Here is a 19,912-nt window from a genome sequence, read left to right as displayed (position 1 = left end):
CTTTCCAAAGCGTTTTAAGCTCGATGTGTAAGCTGAGTTTCCTTGCTGGCTCTCAAAGGTTTTAACTGTTAGTAAGTTGCCAATCCTTTGATCACCTCTGTTTTCTTGACTTTACTTTCGTTTTCCATATATGTGTATTGTTTGTGTATGTCTAGTAGTATAGTCTCTGTATCCGTAGTTTCATATATTAAATACATTATATTCATGCTCGATTGTTTTTTTTGCTCATGCAACAAACCCAGGTCACTTTAACGTTTCGATCCAGTATCCTTGCTTTACGCATTGATGCTAGAATAGGAAGTCTTTCTCGTGGCCAGAGAAAAACCTTCCTTTTATAATCAGCTATGAGGAGCTAACGGTTTGCTGGACAAACTAATAGTTTCTCTAAATTATTATCAAACCAGAACTAATCATATATGTGATTGATTATAATTCGTTGTAATTAATTCACAATATATGTATAATTCCCTCTCGGGTCGGTATATGTATTATAATTAATCATAAAGCTTTATGATTTATTATATTCATATATTTCACCCATAAATTAATTAAATACCTGTACAGATTCGCTACAGCCGGTTAGCTAACGGGTTGAGATTCAGAGGAGCAAGCTGGTCCAAAGAAACTGGGCATTGATCCATATTTTAAGACCAAGCATTTTGTGAATCCTGTGTTAAAATCAATGAGGTTTGTCATCAGTAAAATGATGGCAGTCATCAGTAAAATGACGGGAACACAACAAAAGATTGTACTGCTGTGGTATTGTTGAAAAAATGAATTTTCCCTGGCGTCTGCGTGCGCAATAAGTGGGCAGGCAATATTCTAATGTTTCGTTGTGACGTCACAACGAAACGGCTTGGGATTCGTTGTTACAAACGACTCGTTTAATTGACTCTGAGTCGACTCCTACTTTTGAGAGACAATAACTTTATATACGGTGCACTTTCAGATTTAAAACTTTGCAGGATGTTTTCATTCACTTAGAGCTGTTACACACTATATGAAAGGTAATTTTCAAAAATCCATAATAGGGGTACTTTAACACCAAAGCAGCTGAAACTGATTAACAACCCCCTCTGCTACTTAACTGACCAGATCAATATCCCAGGAGTTTAACTGACTTGATGCTATTCTCTGATTTATAAAAAAGTTCCTTTAATTTTTTTTGAATAGTGTGTGTGTGTGTGTGTGTGTATATATATATATATATATATATATATAATATATGTATATATATATATATATACACACAGACAAACCAAAAATTATTTAGACATTTTTCATATATTTTTATATATATTTTCATATATAAGTGAGGATAGCAAAATAAAGTAAACTGTGGCATATTATACCGAAAAATTCTTCATACAGTGGACTACCAGTAAAATTGATAAAAATTTGGAACCAAAAATCTGACATAATTAAGATTAATTTTTTCTGACAGTAACTCTGAGATCTTGTCATATTTTATTATGGTTTTTTTTTTTTTTTTTTTTTTTTTTTACTATAGTGAATAAACTGTATTAATGAATGAAATGTTCAAGGTGTCTGAATAAATTTTGGTTTGACTGTATGTAATATATTTAGATGACTATGTAGGCCAGTATCCCTTATGGTCAACTAGAGTGCTTTATATTTCATCAGGAACAAATGTTCTTTGTGTCCCCTACCCTTTATTTTACTTTTCCTCTTCCTCTTTTTCCCACCTTATTCCAGCAAGTAGCCTAGTAAATAATAAAGAGGAACAACGAAACATTACAAGCAATAAACAAAGAGGGCTTTCAGTATTTAAGAGTATCTGAACGTTTTCCATTCAAGAGCTCTCTTTCTCTTTACTGTTTTTTTTTTATTTTTTATTTTTTATATTACTGATGACATCATAGACAGCGGAAGATCTAATAAACTGCATTCACACTAAAGCGCAGATCTCTTTTGAAATATAAGATGTTTTTGTCCTGTCTGTTTAGTCCCTCAAGACATAACTGTGTTTACATTAATTTTGCATCATAAAAGCATTTTGAGATTAAGTACATTTAACCACATTTTTTTTTTTTTTTTTATGAAAGGTTCGAGTGGTGTAGGTGTGTGAGGAAATGGAAACAACCAGAATACAAGTGTTTCTGACTGTGCATGTCCACTGGCCCAGAGCAGAGCGAGCGTATTCACTTCATTCCCACTTCAACTTCCACAGCAATGAATTGAAAATGCTCGCTCTGCTCCACTCGATCCGCGCCAGTGGACATGCACCATAAAGCACGTGCAGCGTCATTATGCGTCTGCGGTTAATTCTCAGAATCCAGAATCTTTGGAGAGAGAATCGCGATGCATCAATTTTTTTTCTCCCACCCCTAGTTAGGATGTATTTTCCAAAGCACATAATCACCCGTGGCCCTTTTTATATTATCCTGAGATTCTGATTAGTGTGTCATCAGTTTTGCTACATAATGTTTACACGTGAAAAAAAATGTGTGTTATTTGAGGTCACATTGTGATGGCTTGAGTTAATTATATTCTGTACTTGTGTCTTCTGAATGAGAACATTTTACATTTTTGTGTAAAGTTTTGCAGAAAATATTAGCCGCTTTTCCATCGTCGGGCCGAACAGTTCTAAGAATGGTAAGTTCCATTTGTATTTTCACTTGAGCCTGGTACAGCTCGGCACAATAACAACCAGTTCTCAGCCTGGAATTCACAGCACAGTTGGCTAACTGTGCTGAACCATTCTGGTACAATGTGTGTAGTGATGTCTCCACTCAGGATTGGTCACTTGTCTGGTGCTTGGCTACCAGTTTCTACCAGTGTGCTATTTGAGTGATGTAAACACAAATTAATAATAAAATTTAAAAGAAATATCTGATCATCCCCCATAACGTGGTCACTATTTACATCTCATTTCGTCTGTAAACTCTTGTGTAGAGTGACGTGTTCGTATTACACCCCAAATAGCTCTGTTATCAGCCCCTCAGTGGGAAATGAAATTATAACCATACCAGCTGCCCCGGATCAGCATGGAATGGAACGGTTAAGCAATTTAGGCTATTGAGAAAATTGGAATGTGTGTGAAAACAGGTGAAATGTTTATAGTTTTGAGAAATGTGTCACTGTATTGAGTACTGAATGAATGGTTTGGAAGCCCATTCTTTCCCCAATAGTCTTTTTTTTTTTGGGTAAAGCTCAAATAACACAGAGGAAGAGACTTTAGGTAAATACATTAGGTCAAAGATGTTCAGGTGACATGTAGTATTATGTAAATACATGCATTGAATGACCCTGACCCTGTGTGTGCACTTCAAGAAACCTGGAAGACCTTCTGAACGTAAACAAGCAGTAGGCTTTTTTAGAAAGTAAAATTTTAAAAATAAAAAGCAGTAGAGAGAATTAATAAATTATGAATAATTTACTGCCATTGTGAAAATAACATGTAATTATGTAATCAATAAAAAAGTAACTAGTCTGATTAAGGGTATTTTAAAACCTAATATAATCTAATAAGTACCTCATTTTTGGAATATGATTACTTAATCCAAATTCCATGTAATCAGTTACTACCCATCATCACTGAATGTAGTGGAGTAAAAGGTATAATATTATGCTTTGAAATGTAGTAAAGAAAAGAAAAAAGTAAAGAAAAAGTTAAAATGTCTCTTAAACTGTGTCGAATACATTAAAACATATATAGAGAAGCAACACGATGTAATCATTGTTTCAACACGTGTTAGAAAAATGTTAAGAATGTGTCAAATGTGTTTTCTTTCCAGCTTTGTAGTTTTTATCCGACGAATCTGCTGGAAGTGAAGTAAAATAGCTCACATGCACAAGCCCAGTTGATCTGGCAATGTTTAACAATGAAAGTTCTCCACAATCCACTGCAAACTCACATTCATGCCCCATTAGTCACTATCTGCTCACTATTTGCAAGTAAAAGCAAATATCTTGTTTGACATTGAATATCTTGTTTGAAATATAAGTTTGTGTTTATTTCAGGTGCAGAAGGTATTGGATACAGCTCAGGTGAATAAGGAAAGGAGTGTTCTAAGACTGCATAGACAAGTGTGGCTCCAAGAACATCACAGACTCAACATAGCCAGGTAGCACACCTGTGAATTCTATAACTGTATTTTCACATCTTTGTTTAAAAACACTAGCATGTGTTTTCTCATTTTTTAACATTTGTTTGTAAATAAATAAAAACATCTTAACTGGTTCCTGTCAGTGTTTCCCAACCTTGTTCCTGGAGGCACACCTTTTGGATGTCTCCTGACCCATTCATCAGGTGGGTTTGATCAGGAAGGGAAATGTGCACTGTTAGGGGCCATTTACACAACACAATTTTTAACTAAAAACTGAAAACTTTTTATGTGTTTTGGCCTTTCATTTATTTACACGACAATGGCGTTTTGGGGGCCTAAAAATGCAAACTTTTGAAAACTATACCATTATTTTCTCCATGAGAAACTATAGCATTATTTTCTTCATGTGTATTATGTGTAATTTAACATAATTATTAATTAGGCTAACAGGTCTTTAGCTGCTACAAAGTTTAGGGTCTTTGTCTTTCTTAAATATTAAAGAAAATCAAAGCTTGGTTTAAAGATGATGGTAAAAAGCCTTGATCTAGGGAATGACTTTATAGTTCTAATAATAAGAGGGATAACTGAGTGGAAAACTTTTTAAAAAATTCCGTACTGAAGCCGTCAGGGCCAGGAGCTTTTTTGTTTTTCGTGGTTAAGATGCAACGCTCATCTAGGCAACTTCCTACATCTGGGCTTATCTTAGGTATTTCTAATTGAGAGAAGGACTGAATAACAGCAAAGTCTGAGCAGGATTCTGATTTGTAAAGAGTAGAAAGAAGAGAACTGTTGCTGAATATTCTGTGGATTTAACTAGAGATAATATAACTGTCTATAAAAAATAATCAATATGCAAATAAACGTGATGGACATTCGAAAAGAAAGAAAACACTTTTACAGTTGGATTGAGGAATCGCTAAGGGTCTATGCACCCCAACTGATCCATAGAGATGAGAAAGAATTGGACGTTAAAGAGCTGATGACTTGGGCTGTGAGCAGATAGTATGTGTTTGAATTCCAGATAGTATTACATAACGCCCACTGGGATCAGAGATTACATTGTGTGAGACAAACTTTATCCGTTTGTGTATTAAAATAGCAGTGCCTCTAGATTTGCTGTTAAAATTTGAATGAAAAACTTGACCAATCCATGGATTACTTAGTCTAACCTGATCACTAATCCTAAAGTGAGTCTCCTGTAGAAAACCAATATCTGTAGACAGACTCTTCAAGTGTAAGAACACCCTTGATGTTTTAATTTTACCACCTAGACCCCTCACATTCTAAGTAACAAGTTTGACTGTGACCGGCTAGCCCCTCTGCTCACTTTCAACTAATGACTAATCATTTATGCTGTTGTATTATTATTTTACTATGAGTTGAGGGAATGAGGAAGACCATCAAACTAACAACTCTGATGCTCATCTTTTTGAACATGACGAGAAGCCAGAACATCTATTTACACAACTGATTAACCACGTAGAACTGTCAACTCCTAAAACTTAAATATACACCCAAAACAGCTATCAACAGAAAAGCAATGAGAAGAAAAAATAAGTAGATAAAAAAAAAAAGAAAGAAAAAAATTAGGAAAGTTAAATTTGGCAAATTATATAACCCGTCACAAGATGGCATTGCCAACAAGGACCAGTTGGTATAGCATATATAATCATTAACCGAATAGCATAATTAACATCACATATTAACAACTGCATATTTTGGGGATGTATGAACAGCATCAAAATAAAGCAGATGCACTCTTAGTGCGAGTCTGATTTTCCTTAAGCTCAATTATAATAAAGTAAAATGAAAGCTTAATAATGTCTTTAGGTTATTTATAGCAGCTTATACCTGTCAAATTCATTATACTGTTTCGAAAATGCGCCAGTATTAGTCCATGACTTAATTAGGAAAGTTCTGATGATAAAACAACTCCGCTGCCTTAGGAAATCGAAGATCCATACTTGTCAGTTTTGATTGAAGAGTGTTCACATCATGTTTGAACTGTGGCTATGTTCTGAGAGACCCATTTCCATCTCGCTGATGGTTGTTGCCTGTGTTGTCGGATTTCACCAATCAATTCGATTGAAGACTGGATTGGTTCCAAAGAGCTATTTATAAGTGCAACAAACTCCCCAGTCATGTCCCTTCTGAATTTTTCAAGCTCTTTGACTAAAGACTCAATTGTGAGCTGTGCGGATATGGACTCAGTAACCATTTTGCTGCTTTTTGGCTGGCCTGTGCATGTTGAACCTGAGTCTGTTGCTTACCGACTGTCCTCGTAGACTTTCTCATTTTTAATGACAATTCTAAAGGTGGGTTGTTTATAAAATACAAAAAGAATGTAATGAATTTGACATATTGATACAAATAAGGTATATTTTGAAAAAATTACATGAAGTAATGTGGAGCTTAGACACTGTGCATCCTAACACCGCATTACCAAACTGGAAGTCCCTGAAAATGTATTTGTATATGTGGATGAAGTACTATAGTGTGGCAAAGAATTAACAAAAAACATGGGTGGTTCAGGCATAACATATCTTATCTACCTCTTATTCTGTCTCTCTGAGAAATTGTCCTGCTTCTACAAACATTTAAAGACTAGAATGAATGATACAATTTACTTTGACAATATGAAATTATGAAATAAAATGTTTCTTCATCCCTTTACCAAATGCCTACAATGATTTTTTTTTTTTTGCTTCAAAAGTTCCAGAATTTTTTCGCTCATCTGCCATATTTATGACCATCAGTGAGGCAAAGTAGTGGTGTCAGTGATGTATAAAGAGCAGTGCCTGTAGTATTTGAGTCCGGTCTCGGACTCGAGTCTGGACTAGAGACTTTTTTTTTTATTGTCTCGGACTTGTCTTGGACTCGTTGGTATTTGCACTCTGACTTGTCTCGGACTTGGTCATTGGTCTCGCCAAATGTTCTAGTTTGTCTCGACCGAGTTCAGCACTATATGAGCGCACTTGTTCAGATAAAACACGGCTTCACCCAACGGTTCTGTGTATCACTGCACAACACCCTGAGCAAGCACTCTTAGCAACGTAAACATATGTTTGTTCTCAATTGTCATGGTCATTGAAGCTTACTGTATTATGTGTACTATGGGAGATATATCGAGTGACCAAGTGTATTACCTGCATTCAGATTTAGCATTTTCCTTCAAGCCAGTCCTATGTTCATAATAAAAAATCCATTTGAATGTCCACTGCGATCTTGTACTTTTAACAGTTAATGGGTTTCCCGTGCCCTGCTGACTCTGACAGCGCTAGTGAAAGCATTTGTCATTTGCGTCTTGTTCCATGTTCAGATTCAGAAGTTTCAAATATAAAAGTCTTTGCGACTGAGTTACTCGCTCAAGATATCTATTGCCGTCAAATATGTAACATTTGTCGCTGTTCAAGGTCAGGGACTAATTTGTCCAGCGGAAGGAAGGCTTTTAGTGATTTTTACTTCATGAAAGTTGTATTGATACATATTTTTTGGCTTTAATATTTGTGTCGTTTTATAAAAGCAATAAGCCCCATGAAGCTGTGATTTACAGGGAATTTCTAACAGCTAAGGGGAGTCATTAGGCACGACGCGGAGCGGAGTTGCTTTCTTGGGGCTCATTGCTTTAGTATAAGCCTGGCTGCATCATATGCCTGGCTCTGCGTGTACATCAATCATTTTCGTTTTAGCCACAGACACGATGTCGGTGAACAGCGGCATAATACAATTTGGTTTTACAAACCATAGAGAATTTGTTGACAGTAAACTGAAGAGGAGGAAACACAAGGCCAACTGCAAATTTTGCAACAAAACAATTTCAGAAACCTGTGGGACAACATCCAATTTCGTAAGACACCTGCAGAGGCACCACAAAGGGAGGTAAGTTATTAAGCCTGCAGCTAGCTAACAGTAGGCATTTTCCATCCCAAACATAAGAGTTAGCCTTTGCATTTGAGTCTTTTTATGAGGTTAGAAAGTAGGGCTAAAAGATGATTCGTATTTTCATAGTCATTGCGATATGAACATGTTATTTAGCGATGGGCACCGACATGCTACTAAACGGGCCATGGGCCTGCAGACCGGCAGCCTCTGCTCTCTCTCTCTATCGCTCATGTGTCGGCTCCTCTAACACACACACACACACACACAGCGGTAAAGTAAAGTAAAGAAGCGAGTTGACAACAGTTAACATTATATTCATTACTGTTAGTAATATAATACAATAAAACCTTTGTGAGTAAAAAGACAGTTTTTATATATAGTGACTTGCAGCTGTAAACTTTAATGTTGTGGGTCTAGAAACAACATTTAGGCCCAGTTTCACAGACAGGGCTTAGACTATGCCAGGATTACGCAATGGTACTGACATATTTTAAGATATGTCAGTGCAAGCTGCTTTCAGTTAAAACAGCTCAAACATGCATTTTAGTCTAAGACTAGGCTTAAGCCTTGTCTGTGAAACCAGGGGAATGTTGTATTCAAATATTCTATTCTAATAGTGAGTTTAAAAACAACCAGACAACTAATATGCACACTTAACTGTTTATCGCAAGTCATTGCAAAAAATCGTGAAGCCCTATTAGAAAGGCAGGTTGTGTTGCAAATCAGTGGATAGGTCTGCTAATAATGATTTAAAAATAAATAAAGTTAATTGTTTTCCTGCTTTTCAATTCCAGCGCTAATATAGAATACTGCATTTCTTCTCTCCAGGTTGCAGGAGTATCGGGCAGGCCAGCAACGGTCCCCCCACTCCACAGCCGACCATTGATACATTCCAGCGGCAAACATTGCAAGTTCAAGTGTACAGTGCTTCTTCATCAAGGCAACTTGCCATCAACCAAGCAATCGTCCATGTCCTTATCATTGGCTGCTGCCTGCCACTATCAATAGTGGAAAATCAACATTTCCGACATTTTCTACACACCATTGATGAGAGGTACATCCCAATCGCCAGAACAACCATAACCTTCAAATAGATAACTCAACTAGTGACCAGAGTCAAAAAGGGTATCAAGTCCAGTCTGGCAGATCAGAAATTCATCTCTGTAGATTCAAAGGGTGTCACAGTGCTGAAAACATTATAGCTGCATTTGATGAAATATTGAAAGAATACAATATAAGTGATAAGGTAGAATTTATTATCACAGATAACGCATCTAACATGAAAAAAAGCTTTTGAAGTTGTGATTGCAGAAGACCTCTCAGATGATAGTGAGGATGAGGAGGACACGGTTGGTGAACCGTTGGATAGGAACTTTCCCCTAGGTTCCCGTCAAAGGCTGTCCTGTTTTGCTCACAGTCTACAGCTAGTAGTAGGCGATGGATTAAAGGAGGTGAGGTACCTTTCTCAAGCAATCTCCAAAGTGCCAAAGCTTTTAACTCTACTGCATAGCAGTACAATTTTCAAAAACAAGTTTGAGGCAGTCTTTGGCGTTGGCAAAAGCATTTCAGTGGCCAGTGCAACTCGATGGAATTCCACCTTCAAGCAAATACAGGCTGTCACACAACTGGATCACACCGCCTTGACAGAGATGTGCTCTCTTGACTTGAAGAAAATTGTTATCACAACAAAATAGTGGGCCCAGTTGATAGAACTGAACTGATTCTTGGACCTTTTGCTGAAGCAACAGAATTAACAGAGGGAGAAAAGATCATCACAATCAGCATGGTTGTTCCAACAGTGCTTGACCTGAACACTCATCTAATTCAGATGGATTCGCCAAAGAGCCTCTGTAGGCCATTGATCAGACTGATAAAGAGACTAAGGGAGGAAATACGGAAGTCTCTGACAGGTTTGTGTGTCCTCCTGTGAGGAGTTGTATTAGCTACTACTATTATTATGAACTACTACTACTATAATAAAAATAATATAATAAACTTTATTTATATAGCACTTTACAAAAAGAAGTGCTTCACAGACATAAAAACAACGCAAATGCAATATAGAAAAAGAAATAAAAAAGATAAAATAAAATGAATACAATTCAGAAAAATAAATGCATGAATAAAAGCATTTTATTCATGATACTAATATTTGTATTCACATTACATTATATTTTCAAGTTGTTTAAGAAGATATGTATTTCTATCTTATTTCCTCCAGACAGCTTGATAGCTGAGGCAGAAGAGAGGGGTCTACAACAGAACCACCTCAGGATTCTCCTCCAAATTCCAAGATTCCACGACTCCTGGCAAAGTATAAAACTCATAAAAAGAAACATAGCAATCCCACTGAGGCAAGCATTGTCACTCAGATAATGAAATACTTTGAAGATATCCAGAGCTCTCCGATAGAGAATGACCCCCTTATGTTCTGGTTTTACAACAAGGACAAATATCCACATTTGCATGAACTTGCTCTTAAAGTGCTGTCTGTCCCTGCATCCTCAGCACCAGTTGAAAGAGTTTTTAGTGCTGTAGGACTTCTTATGAGGCCCCATCGAGCAAGCCTAGGATCAAAAATGCTCACATCTCTTATATTTCTGAAGTGCAACAAAGGACTTCTGTAACACAGAAAAGGACACTGAGAAGCATGTACAGTATGAGGATTAGATACAGAGCCAGTTCAGGTCAGGATCTGCTATCCCATACTTTCATCCAATTCTGCACTAAAATAATGGATAATAATGGTAATGGATTGTGACTTGACTAGTAGTCCTGAATATGTTGTATATTATATGGCCTTATGCCATAAATGCTGTTGAAAATGCTCCTTTATTATTTGTTATTTGATACATTTTCCATTGAATGTTAATAAAAACTCTGAAAATGTAATGTTGCACTTCAGCTTTATGTGACTTCAGTGAAATTGCTATACCTAAAATATATAAAATGGCCTAATTTGATCCTGCAGTGTTGTTACTCTGCACATGCTTTTTGATCATTAAAATAATAATTAGGGATGTCCCGATCAGGTTTTTTTGCCCTCGAGTCCGAGTTATTTGATTTTGAGTATCTACCGATACAGAGTCCCGATCCGATACTATAATACATAAAAAAAGAATAAAGAAGAGCGAAAAAACAGATCCAGTCCAGGATGTTCCTTATTTTTTATTTAATTCACCTTATTTTAACATTCAACAACTCTGTTAACAAACAGAGCACTTCTGTGAGGTAGCTTGAACAATCAAGTAATAAATAACATAAATTCTTCACTTTTGGACTTTAGTGCAACAGTAAATATAAAAAAAGTCTAATATAAAAACAAATAGCACCTCAACTTAAAATACCCGGCAGGCATGTAAACAAATAAAAAAATAAAAGTGCCACAGTGTTTGCAAAGCCAGTAATGTGCTTTTAGGAACTGCACTCCTAACTCTTACTGTCATCACAGTAGTAAGTTTCACATAAGGAAATGTATGTTTTTCTTAATGAAAACTAACATCTCTACCTTGTCAGGTTTGAGCCAGTTTCTGTTCTCATCAAGGACATTTGCAAAGTCTCTCACTGTCCACAGAGCTGCAGGGGGCACTGAGATACTGGGTTGCAACAGCAGCCATAGAGGGAAATTGATTAGCATGTTCTTTCCAGTACTGAAGTGGGTCTAAAATGTGTCTAAATAGTTTGTTTCAAACAACATCAATAAATGTTACAGTATAAAGTAATAAATAAAAATACAAATTACTTGTTATGGCAGGGATCACATCAGCTGCAGTTGCAGTCTCCCTGCTCACATCCCTGGTCAGCTCTTCAAAGGGGGATAGCACATCAGCAGTCTTATTCATCAGCTCCCACTGGTGAGCTGTCCGTGTTGCTTGTAGAGTGCGCTCAGCTGCAAAGACACTAAGAGCATGTTTTTGTTGCAGCAGGCTCTGCAGCATGTAGAGGCTGCTGTTCCATTGTGTCTGCACATAAGAGAACATGATTCACTTTATTTTTGTGCAAATTAGGTGCAGAGCACGTAATGTATTAGTGGCTTACTAAATCAAGTGTATGGGAAATAATAATAAAATAGAAATACATTAAAGAATGTTACGAGAGGAATCTCACCTGTACATCTTGCTGTAGGCGCTTGATATCCATATTTAGGTCCATCTGTATGTGTTCTAGTCGAGAGTAGGCCAACAGGGAGTGTCTAAAATGGCCTACAATCTTCCTTGCGTTGGCCAAGGTCTCTGTCACGCTGCGCTGAGACAGCAGGCCCTCATGCACACAGAGTTGACAGGAATGGGCGACACAGCCCACATTCGGCACCCCCATATCCCTCATAGCTTTCTTCATATTTGCCGCGTTGTCACTCAAAATTACGTGGACCCGTTGCTTGTCAATTCTCTAGTTGTTTAGCATCTTTTCCATCGATTGCTGGATGTGCTCTGCGGTGTGCGATCCGGGAAATTCCTGGACATGTAGGGTCACACGGCGTAAAACAAAACTTGAGTCAATCCATTGTGCGGTAAGGCTTAGTAGAGACATGGGAGCTACGGACGAACTCCAGATGTCTGTGGTGAACGAAACATGGGGTACATCTGATAACAGGACAAGTATTTTGTCAGAAATCTTCTTATAAAGGGCTGGCAGAGCTTTCTCGGTGAAATAGTGGCGAGACGGCATTTCAAATCGAGGTTCTACGTGCTCCATAAGCATAAGAAATCCAGGGTTCTCTACAAAGGCGAATGGCAGGTCACTCATTGCGATCATTTGTGCTATCTTGGCTGTGATGTCCTGCGCCTTCACGCTGTCACTGGGCATTTTTTCTCTCCTCTTCAAACTCTCCTGCAGCGTGAGCTGACTTGTCTTCGGCTGGGTTGCCTGGGTAAACTCGCTGTATTGTGTCGGGTGTTTGTTTTTGAGGTGCCGTATCAGGTTTGTTGTGTTAAATGTAGCCTTTTCCTTTCCACCTCTTGCAATCCCAAGTTTACATATCTCACAGTTTGCTATGGCAATGTTGTTGTCATCAACTTTATAATACCTCCAGACCGCAGACATACTCGCGCTTTCTGCTTCAAGCTGCTTCCGTGTTCTACTTTGCCAGCATTTAACCAATAGCGTCTCTGCAACAAAGTGATGTCATGCCGCACACAGTCAAAAGGGTCTAACTCTGTGCCACCGCATAACTATAGATGTGTTAAAAATAATGAGAATATATATACATATATATCCGAGTACTGATCGGGAGGTAACGTCCGATTCCGATCGAGTCTGAAACCATGTGATCGGGCCCGATTTCCGATCACGTGATCGGATCTGGACATCCCTAATAATAATGCAAAATGATTATCTTAGAATAGAAGATGTGCTGTTTCTCACACCACATAAATTATCAATAGTCAAGTCTGTGGTCTTGAAGAAGATTTTTTTTTTTTTTTTTTCGGTCTCATTTGGACTCGGTCTTGACTTGGACTCGAACCTCTTTGAACTTGGACTTGACTTGGACTCAAACCACTTTGGACTCGGTCTTGACTCGATCTTGACTAGTCCTGGACTTGGACTTGTCTTGGACTCGACAAAGGTGGACTTGACTACAGCACTAATAAAGAGGAGAGCAGGATGAACTGATAAACAATACTGGGGGATAAAGGGAGAGGAGTAAATACAGGACAAAGGAATGGAACCTGGACTGGAATCAACAGTCATGAGCCTTGGAACAGAGCAGACTGCAGACTAACTGAGCCAAATAGGAGACCAACTGAGCTAAATAATAGCAGAGTGTGGTGGATGGGACTGTGATGAGCTAGGAAATGGTAGCCTGGGTTGAGGAGAGCTGAGAATGGCAGGCTGGGCTGGAATCAGATTGAGGAGAGCCAATGAGGGGAAACCCCCAGAGGGGTGTTAACCAACAGGAATCAGAGTGACTGGAAAGCTTACAGGATCAGGCAACCAACAGGAATCAGGCTATCTAGAAAATACAATCAACAATATTACTGATCTGCCTGCATTGACACCATTGTATGAGAACTGAGCTGAGCTGTATAATGACATCACTGTTTTCTCCAGAGCTGCTGTAGAGATACATTAACAAAATTATTAACTAATGATTTTAACAATGGAACTTACTTAAGCTGGACAATTGCATTATTTTCTTCTAGACCTATTGTATGGCCAAAACAAACTTTGTTGCATTATTACTTTGAAACTCTGCATCTGCATTGTAAAAAGCGTTATATAAATAAAGGTGATTTGACTTGAAAATCCTATAAAAAGCAACAGGTTGAAAAAAAACAAAAAAAAACAGACAACAATCTGATATGAGACCTAAGCACTGATCAGCCACAACATTATAACCACCTGCCTAATAACATGTGAGTCCTGCTTGTGCTGCCAAAACAGCTGTGGTGCATCGAGGCATGGACTCCATAAGACCTCTGAACATATCCTGTGGTATCTGGCAGCAGATCCTTTAAGTCCTGCAAGTTGCAAGGTGGGGCCTCCATGGATTGGATTTGATGGTCCAGCACATCCAATAGATGCTCAATCGTATTGAGATCTGGGGAATTTTGAGGCTAAGGCAACATCTTGAACTCCATGTCAGGATCATTCTTCAACAGTGTTTGCCATCAGGGAACACCATTGCCATGAAGCAGTGTATGTGGTCTGCAACAATGTTTAGGTAGGTGGTACGTGTCAAAGTAACATTCATATGAATGCCAAGACCCAAGGTTTCCAAGCAGCACGTGCATCATTGAGTCTTGGGCACTCATGACCCTGATTCCGGTTCACTGGTTGTCCTTCCTTGCACCACTATTAGTAGGTAGTAGCCTCTGCATACTGGGAACACCACACAAGACTTGCCATTTTGAAGATGCTCTGACCCAGTTGTCTATCCATAACTATTTGGCCCTTGTCAAAGTCACTCAGATCTTGCCTATATTTCCTGCTTCCAACACATGAAATTCAAAAACTGTCTGTTCACTTGATGCCTACAGGTGCCATTGTAAAAAGATATAATCAATGTCATTCGCTTCACCTGTCAGTGGTTTTAATGTTGTGGCTAATCAGTGTATTGGAAACAAGCTAATCAAACGAATCAGTGTCATTGGGGGAAGTGGGAGCTGGAGGACCCAGGAGAATGACAGACAGGCTTGAGTGGCAGGTCCCTAGTGGAGAGTCATACCCAGTGCCCACAGACATAAGTGGGGACAGGCATCCAGTGACCCACAGGGTACCTTGTTAGAAACCTTGGTCTGGGCACAGACTGAGCAGGATGCTCTCAACTTTCTGACATTCTTGGCCATGGAGAACCACCAGAAAGATGGCTGCCACCACCCTGTACAGAGGGACAATGGTATAGTGTGATGACTTGCCCCCTGAGCGATCGAAGATCGAGGACAGATCATCCAGCTTGGTATTTTTGGAGCCAGGTTGATAAGAAATGAAGAAGTGGAAGTGCCCAATGCCCAACTGGCCTACCCAGAATATACTTTGTGTTCTTGTGGTCTGTCTAGGCCAGGAAGGTTTCTCAACCTTACTGGTAACGGCTCCCTATTACAGACATCATAATTCCATTGATCTGGGGTCAGGCGGTGAGAGAGGAAGGGTGGACCTTTCCAAGAAGGATGCATCTTCCCATTTCTTGTGGATAGCTGAGACAGGACTGCCCTGACCCCAACCTTTGAAGTGTTCAGATCCACGATAAACTGCCATTTCAGATATGAAAAACACAAGACAGATGCAGAGGTAAAACAAGATTTATGCAGTTCAAAGGTCTCCTGCTGAGATCACGTTAAAGGTCCAATATGTAAGATTTTTGCAGTAAAATATCCAAAAACCACTAGGCAGTCCTATCCCTATTCTTTTGCACCGTCCATTGAGGTGAAGACCACATGTCCAAAGATTCCGCGCTCAAACTTGCCGTCATCAAGCTACGCCTTTGTTTTGAATAGGCCTCTAGTGACCTCTAGCGGACAGAAATCCTACATACTGCACCTTTATTAACACCCTCTTGGAAATGAGCACCGTCATGGGTGCAGTGACCTGGCTGTAGTTCCTAATGAACCACTGGTAAAAGTTGGCAAACCCAGGAACTGCTGCAATGCCTTGCATTAGTCAAATAAATCATTTAGAGACATCCCATACCTTACTAGGATCAAACTTGATTCCCTCCCTCTCTTAGATTCATCTTTGCACAATTGATGTTGTGTATATCTTTTCTGAATTTGTTTTTTATTGATTAATTGTGTATTATTATATTTAATTTATTTGCATGAAACAGCCGACTTAAGAGTATTAGTTAGCCCTGCATCCTCTGATAATGTGACCATGAGGCCTGTGACTCAGCCGGTGCAGGATTCTGTGCACCATCGGGTGCCTAATGAATGAATAATTAAAAAGTAAGGGAATACTATAATAATAAAATATACAAGCTAAACAGAACTAAATTAATACTAATCTCAGTCAGAAAATTAATTGAGTAGACTGTGTACAGTAACAGAGGGACATAATTCTACCCTATAATTTGAAATTGGAGTAAAATTAAACTCTAGAATCCAACTGAAACTCAATTTTAATAAATGAACTTTACAGGAACAAGTAAAAAGAGCTACACGCAGGATGCCTTTGCCCACTCTGTTGAATTCCATGGTTGGGCCAATAAGTGCTTCTTACATGGAAGAGAGACTCTTTTCCTCTCCTCATAAACATGACAGCCAGTGGCACAGATCCTCAACAAAACCGTTTCCATACCAGCGTGATGAATCCGATCTTCAACCAGATGGAACTGGATTAAATATTTTGACTGTTCCAATCCCAATCTGACTTATGACCCGTAACGCTGCCTGAATCATAATCATAATCATTGTTGTTGGCCAGAGGAGAACTGGCCCCCCCAAGTGAGCCGAGATAGGACTAACTGCAGAACTGCAGAACCATACGTCATGACAGTCTGAGGACGACAGCACCAGACTAACAGCCTGAGGCCGGAAGTGGGCGGAGCAAATCTATCTTCGTAGGCATTGCTTCGTAACCATGTTAATGTCAAATATTTTATTAAAACGATCTAATTGAAATGATATAGATAGATACTCGCATTGTGTTAATAGCTTAATCATATACACACAAACACAAAAAAGTTACGATTATTTATATATATATATATATATATAGCCAGCCTATGTGTGTGTATTAAAACCCCTTGTAACCTTTTAAATATTTTAAAAGTTAAAAGTTCATCAATTTGTTTTATGTCTTAAAAGATTAACTGAATATAAATTGAACACAAAGCTTTAACACAAAAAATTATAAACATTTATTAATTTGTCATAAAATGTATATTTTACTCAAGCATTTCAGAATGAACCATTGTTTTTCATAATATATAATACACATTACACAGTTGTACACTAGATTGCATGAATTAAGGGGTTAGTTCACCCAAAAATGAAAATTCTGTCATTAATTACTCACCCTCATGCAGTTTTACACCCGTAAGACCTTTGTTGATCTTCGGAACACAAATTAAGATATTTTTGTTTAAATCTGATGGCTCCGTGAGGCCTACATAGGGAGCAATGACATTTCCTCTCTCAAGATCCATAAAGGTACTAAACTGATATTTAAATCAGTTCATGTGAGTACAGTGGTTCGATATTAATATTATAAAGCAACAAGAATATTTTGGTGCGCCAAAAAAAAACAAAATAACGACTTATTGAGTGATGGCCGATTTCAAAACACTGCTTCAGGAAGATTCGGAGCGTAATGAATCAGCGTGTCGAATCATGATTCGGATCGCGTGTCAAACCGCCAAACTGCTGAAATCATGTGACTTTGGCGCTCCGAACTGCGGATTCGACACGCTGATTCATAACGCTCCGAAGCTTCCTGAAGCAGTGTTCTGAAATCGGCCATCACTAAATAATTCGTTTTTTTTTTTGTTTTTTTTTTTTTTGGCGCACCAAAAATATTCTCGTCGCTTTATAATATTAATATTGAACCACTGTACTCACATGAACTGATTTAAACATGTTTTTAGTACCTTTATGGATCTTGAGAGAGGAAATGTCATTGCTCCCTATGTAGGCCTCACGGAGCCATCGGATTTAAACAAAAATATCTAAATTTGCATTCCGAAGATTAACGAAGGACTTACGGGTCTGGAACGGCACGAGGGTGAGTAATAAATGACAGAATTTTCATTTTTGGGTGAACTAACCCTTTAAGCAAATTCAGATCCATCAAACCCAAAAACAAAACACAAAAGTTATTTATTTAATTTTAATAAAATGTACTTTTCCCCCTAAGTAGCTAAAGCATTATATAGCTACTTGCTGTGCTTTGTTCTAAAAAATTACAAAATCAAACCAAAGAGTGTAAATTGAACAGCAGGTACATGATGACAAACTAAATCTTTAAAAAAAAAAAAAAAAAATCAAATCTCCATAAACATGCAATTAGTTACAAGACTCATTTTGTCCAGACACTCATTAAGAAAAATGTCCATATCATCCTTAATTTGTAAGCAAAACACTAAAGGCTCTTTGGCCAGTTGTCTGTCATCATCCGTTTCAGCCTGTGAAAGTTAAAGAAGGGCTTTTCCCTGGTCTTCCTCTTTCAATATCAGAAAGCACAGCTCTTCCACTAAACGCTTGAAGACTTTTGGTTGTTGTGCAGCCATTCAAGTACAAACAAATGGGATGAAATGTTAGAAGTGTATTTACCAATACTTTGTGTTGTAGTATTGGAAATAAAATACAGCACCAACAACAAAGTAAAATCACAAACCATGAATATATAACCAACCAGGTGGTAAAAGACTATAGTGAATTGTAGTATACTGTATATATTATAGTATTTACAACACTTTGTTAATGAATGCTACAGAATACTGTAGTATTAACTATAGTGAACTGATAAACTATTATAAATACTGTAGTATACTTTAGGTTTTACTACAGTAAACTGTAGTGTATATTGTAGTTTAATATACCCTAAAGTTGTAGAAAACTTAGTATAATATTGGGTAAAGTAATTTGTTTATATTACTATAGTTGTTATATTATCACAGCAACTATAGAAATACCACAATAAATTAATTCAAGTACTTATAGGACTATAGTATTGTTCAAAAACACTATAGTTGTCACCGAGGCTGCTGTAAAGACGAGGCGAATACGGAAATCCACAATGCTATAGGCTTTAATAGACAATCCAGGAAAGTGCACAGCATCACACGTATAAAACAACAACAACAATGGACAGGGAGTGCTAGGAGTGAGTCCAACTTAAAGGGAGTGCTGACGAGGAACAACAGGTGCAGGGAATCTGGGGAAATGGCGGGAAGACTGATGATGGGAGTGAAGACAGGTGCACGGAACAGGAGGATGCTGGGAACTGGAGTCCGGGAAGGTGTGGATGTAACATTACCTCCCCCTCCCGGAAGGTGTGTCCTCACGCCTCAGATGAAACAGCGGGGAGGGGGGGTGGGCGCCCTGGAGACCTACAGGCAGGTGCGGGGGGTGCAGGCGGGTGCGGAGGTCTCCAGGGCGGTACTAGGTCCTCGGCCGTCATGGCGGGTCTGAAGCCGTGGGCGGCCATGGCGGGTCTGGAGCTGTGGATGGCCACTGCGGGTCAGGAGCTGTGGATGGCCACGGCGGGTCTGGAGCCAGGGATGGCCACGGCGGGTCAGGGGCTGTGGGCGGCCACGGTGGGTCTGGAGCCAGGGATGGCCACGGCGGGTCAGGAGCTGTGGATGGCCACGGCGGGTCTGGAGCCAGGGATGACCACGGCGGGTCAGGAGCTGTAGGCGGCCACAGCGGGTCAAGAGTCTCAGGTGGCCGAGACGGGTCAGAGGCTGTGGTCGGCCATGGCAGGTCTCCGAGCCCACCCCCATCTTTCCCACCCACGGATACCCTTCCCCCCCAAAAAACATTCTTTGGGAGACTCAGGGGTTCAAAGGGCTCGTGGGCTAC

At 38.9% G+C, this 19,912-nt stretch overlaps 1 protein-coding gene across 3 annotated transcripts in view; it reads left to right on the top strand.

The window, feature by feature from the left end:
* LOC127518799 (coiled-coil domain-containing protein 148-like) overlaps positions 1–19,912 on the top strand; it is a 139,096-nt gene that overhangs the window by 24,238 nt on the left and 94,946 nt on the right. For all 3 annotated transcript variants that reach the window (XM_051905961.1, XM_051905959.1, XM_051905960.1), the window contains one exon: positions 3,985–4,088. In XM_051905961.1, the coding sequence (XP_051761921.1) occupies positions 3,985–4,088 (104 nt within the window). The remainder of the gene's footprint in view (positions 1–3,984; positions 4,089–19,912) is intronic.

This window comes from Ctenopharyngodon idella, chromosome 9, assembly GCF_019924925.1.
Source record: "Ctenopharyngodon idella isolate HZGC_01 chromosome 9, HZGC01, whole genome shotgun sequence".
Taxonomy (NCBI): Eukaryota; Metazoa; Chordata; class Actinopteri; order Cypriniformes; family Xenocyprididae; genus Ctenopharyngodon; species Ctenopharyngodon idella.
The sequence above is the reverse complement of the archived record's forward strand: the minus strand, read 5'-3'. Positions and strand labels throughout refer to the sequence as shown.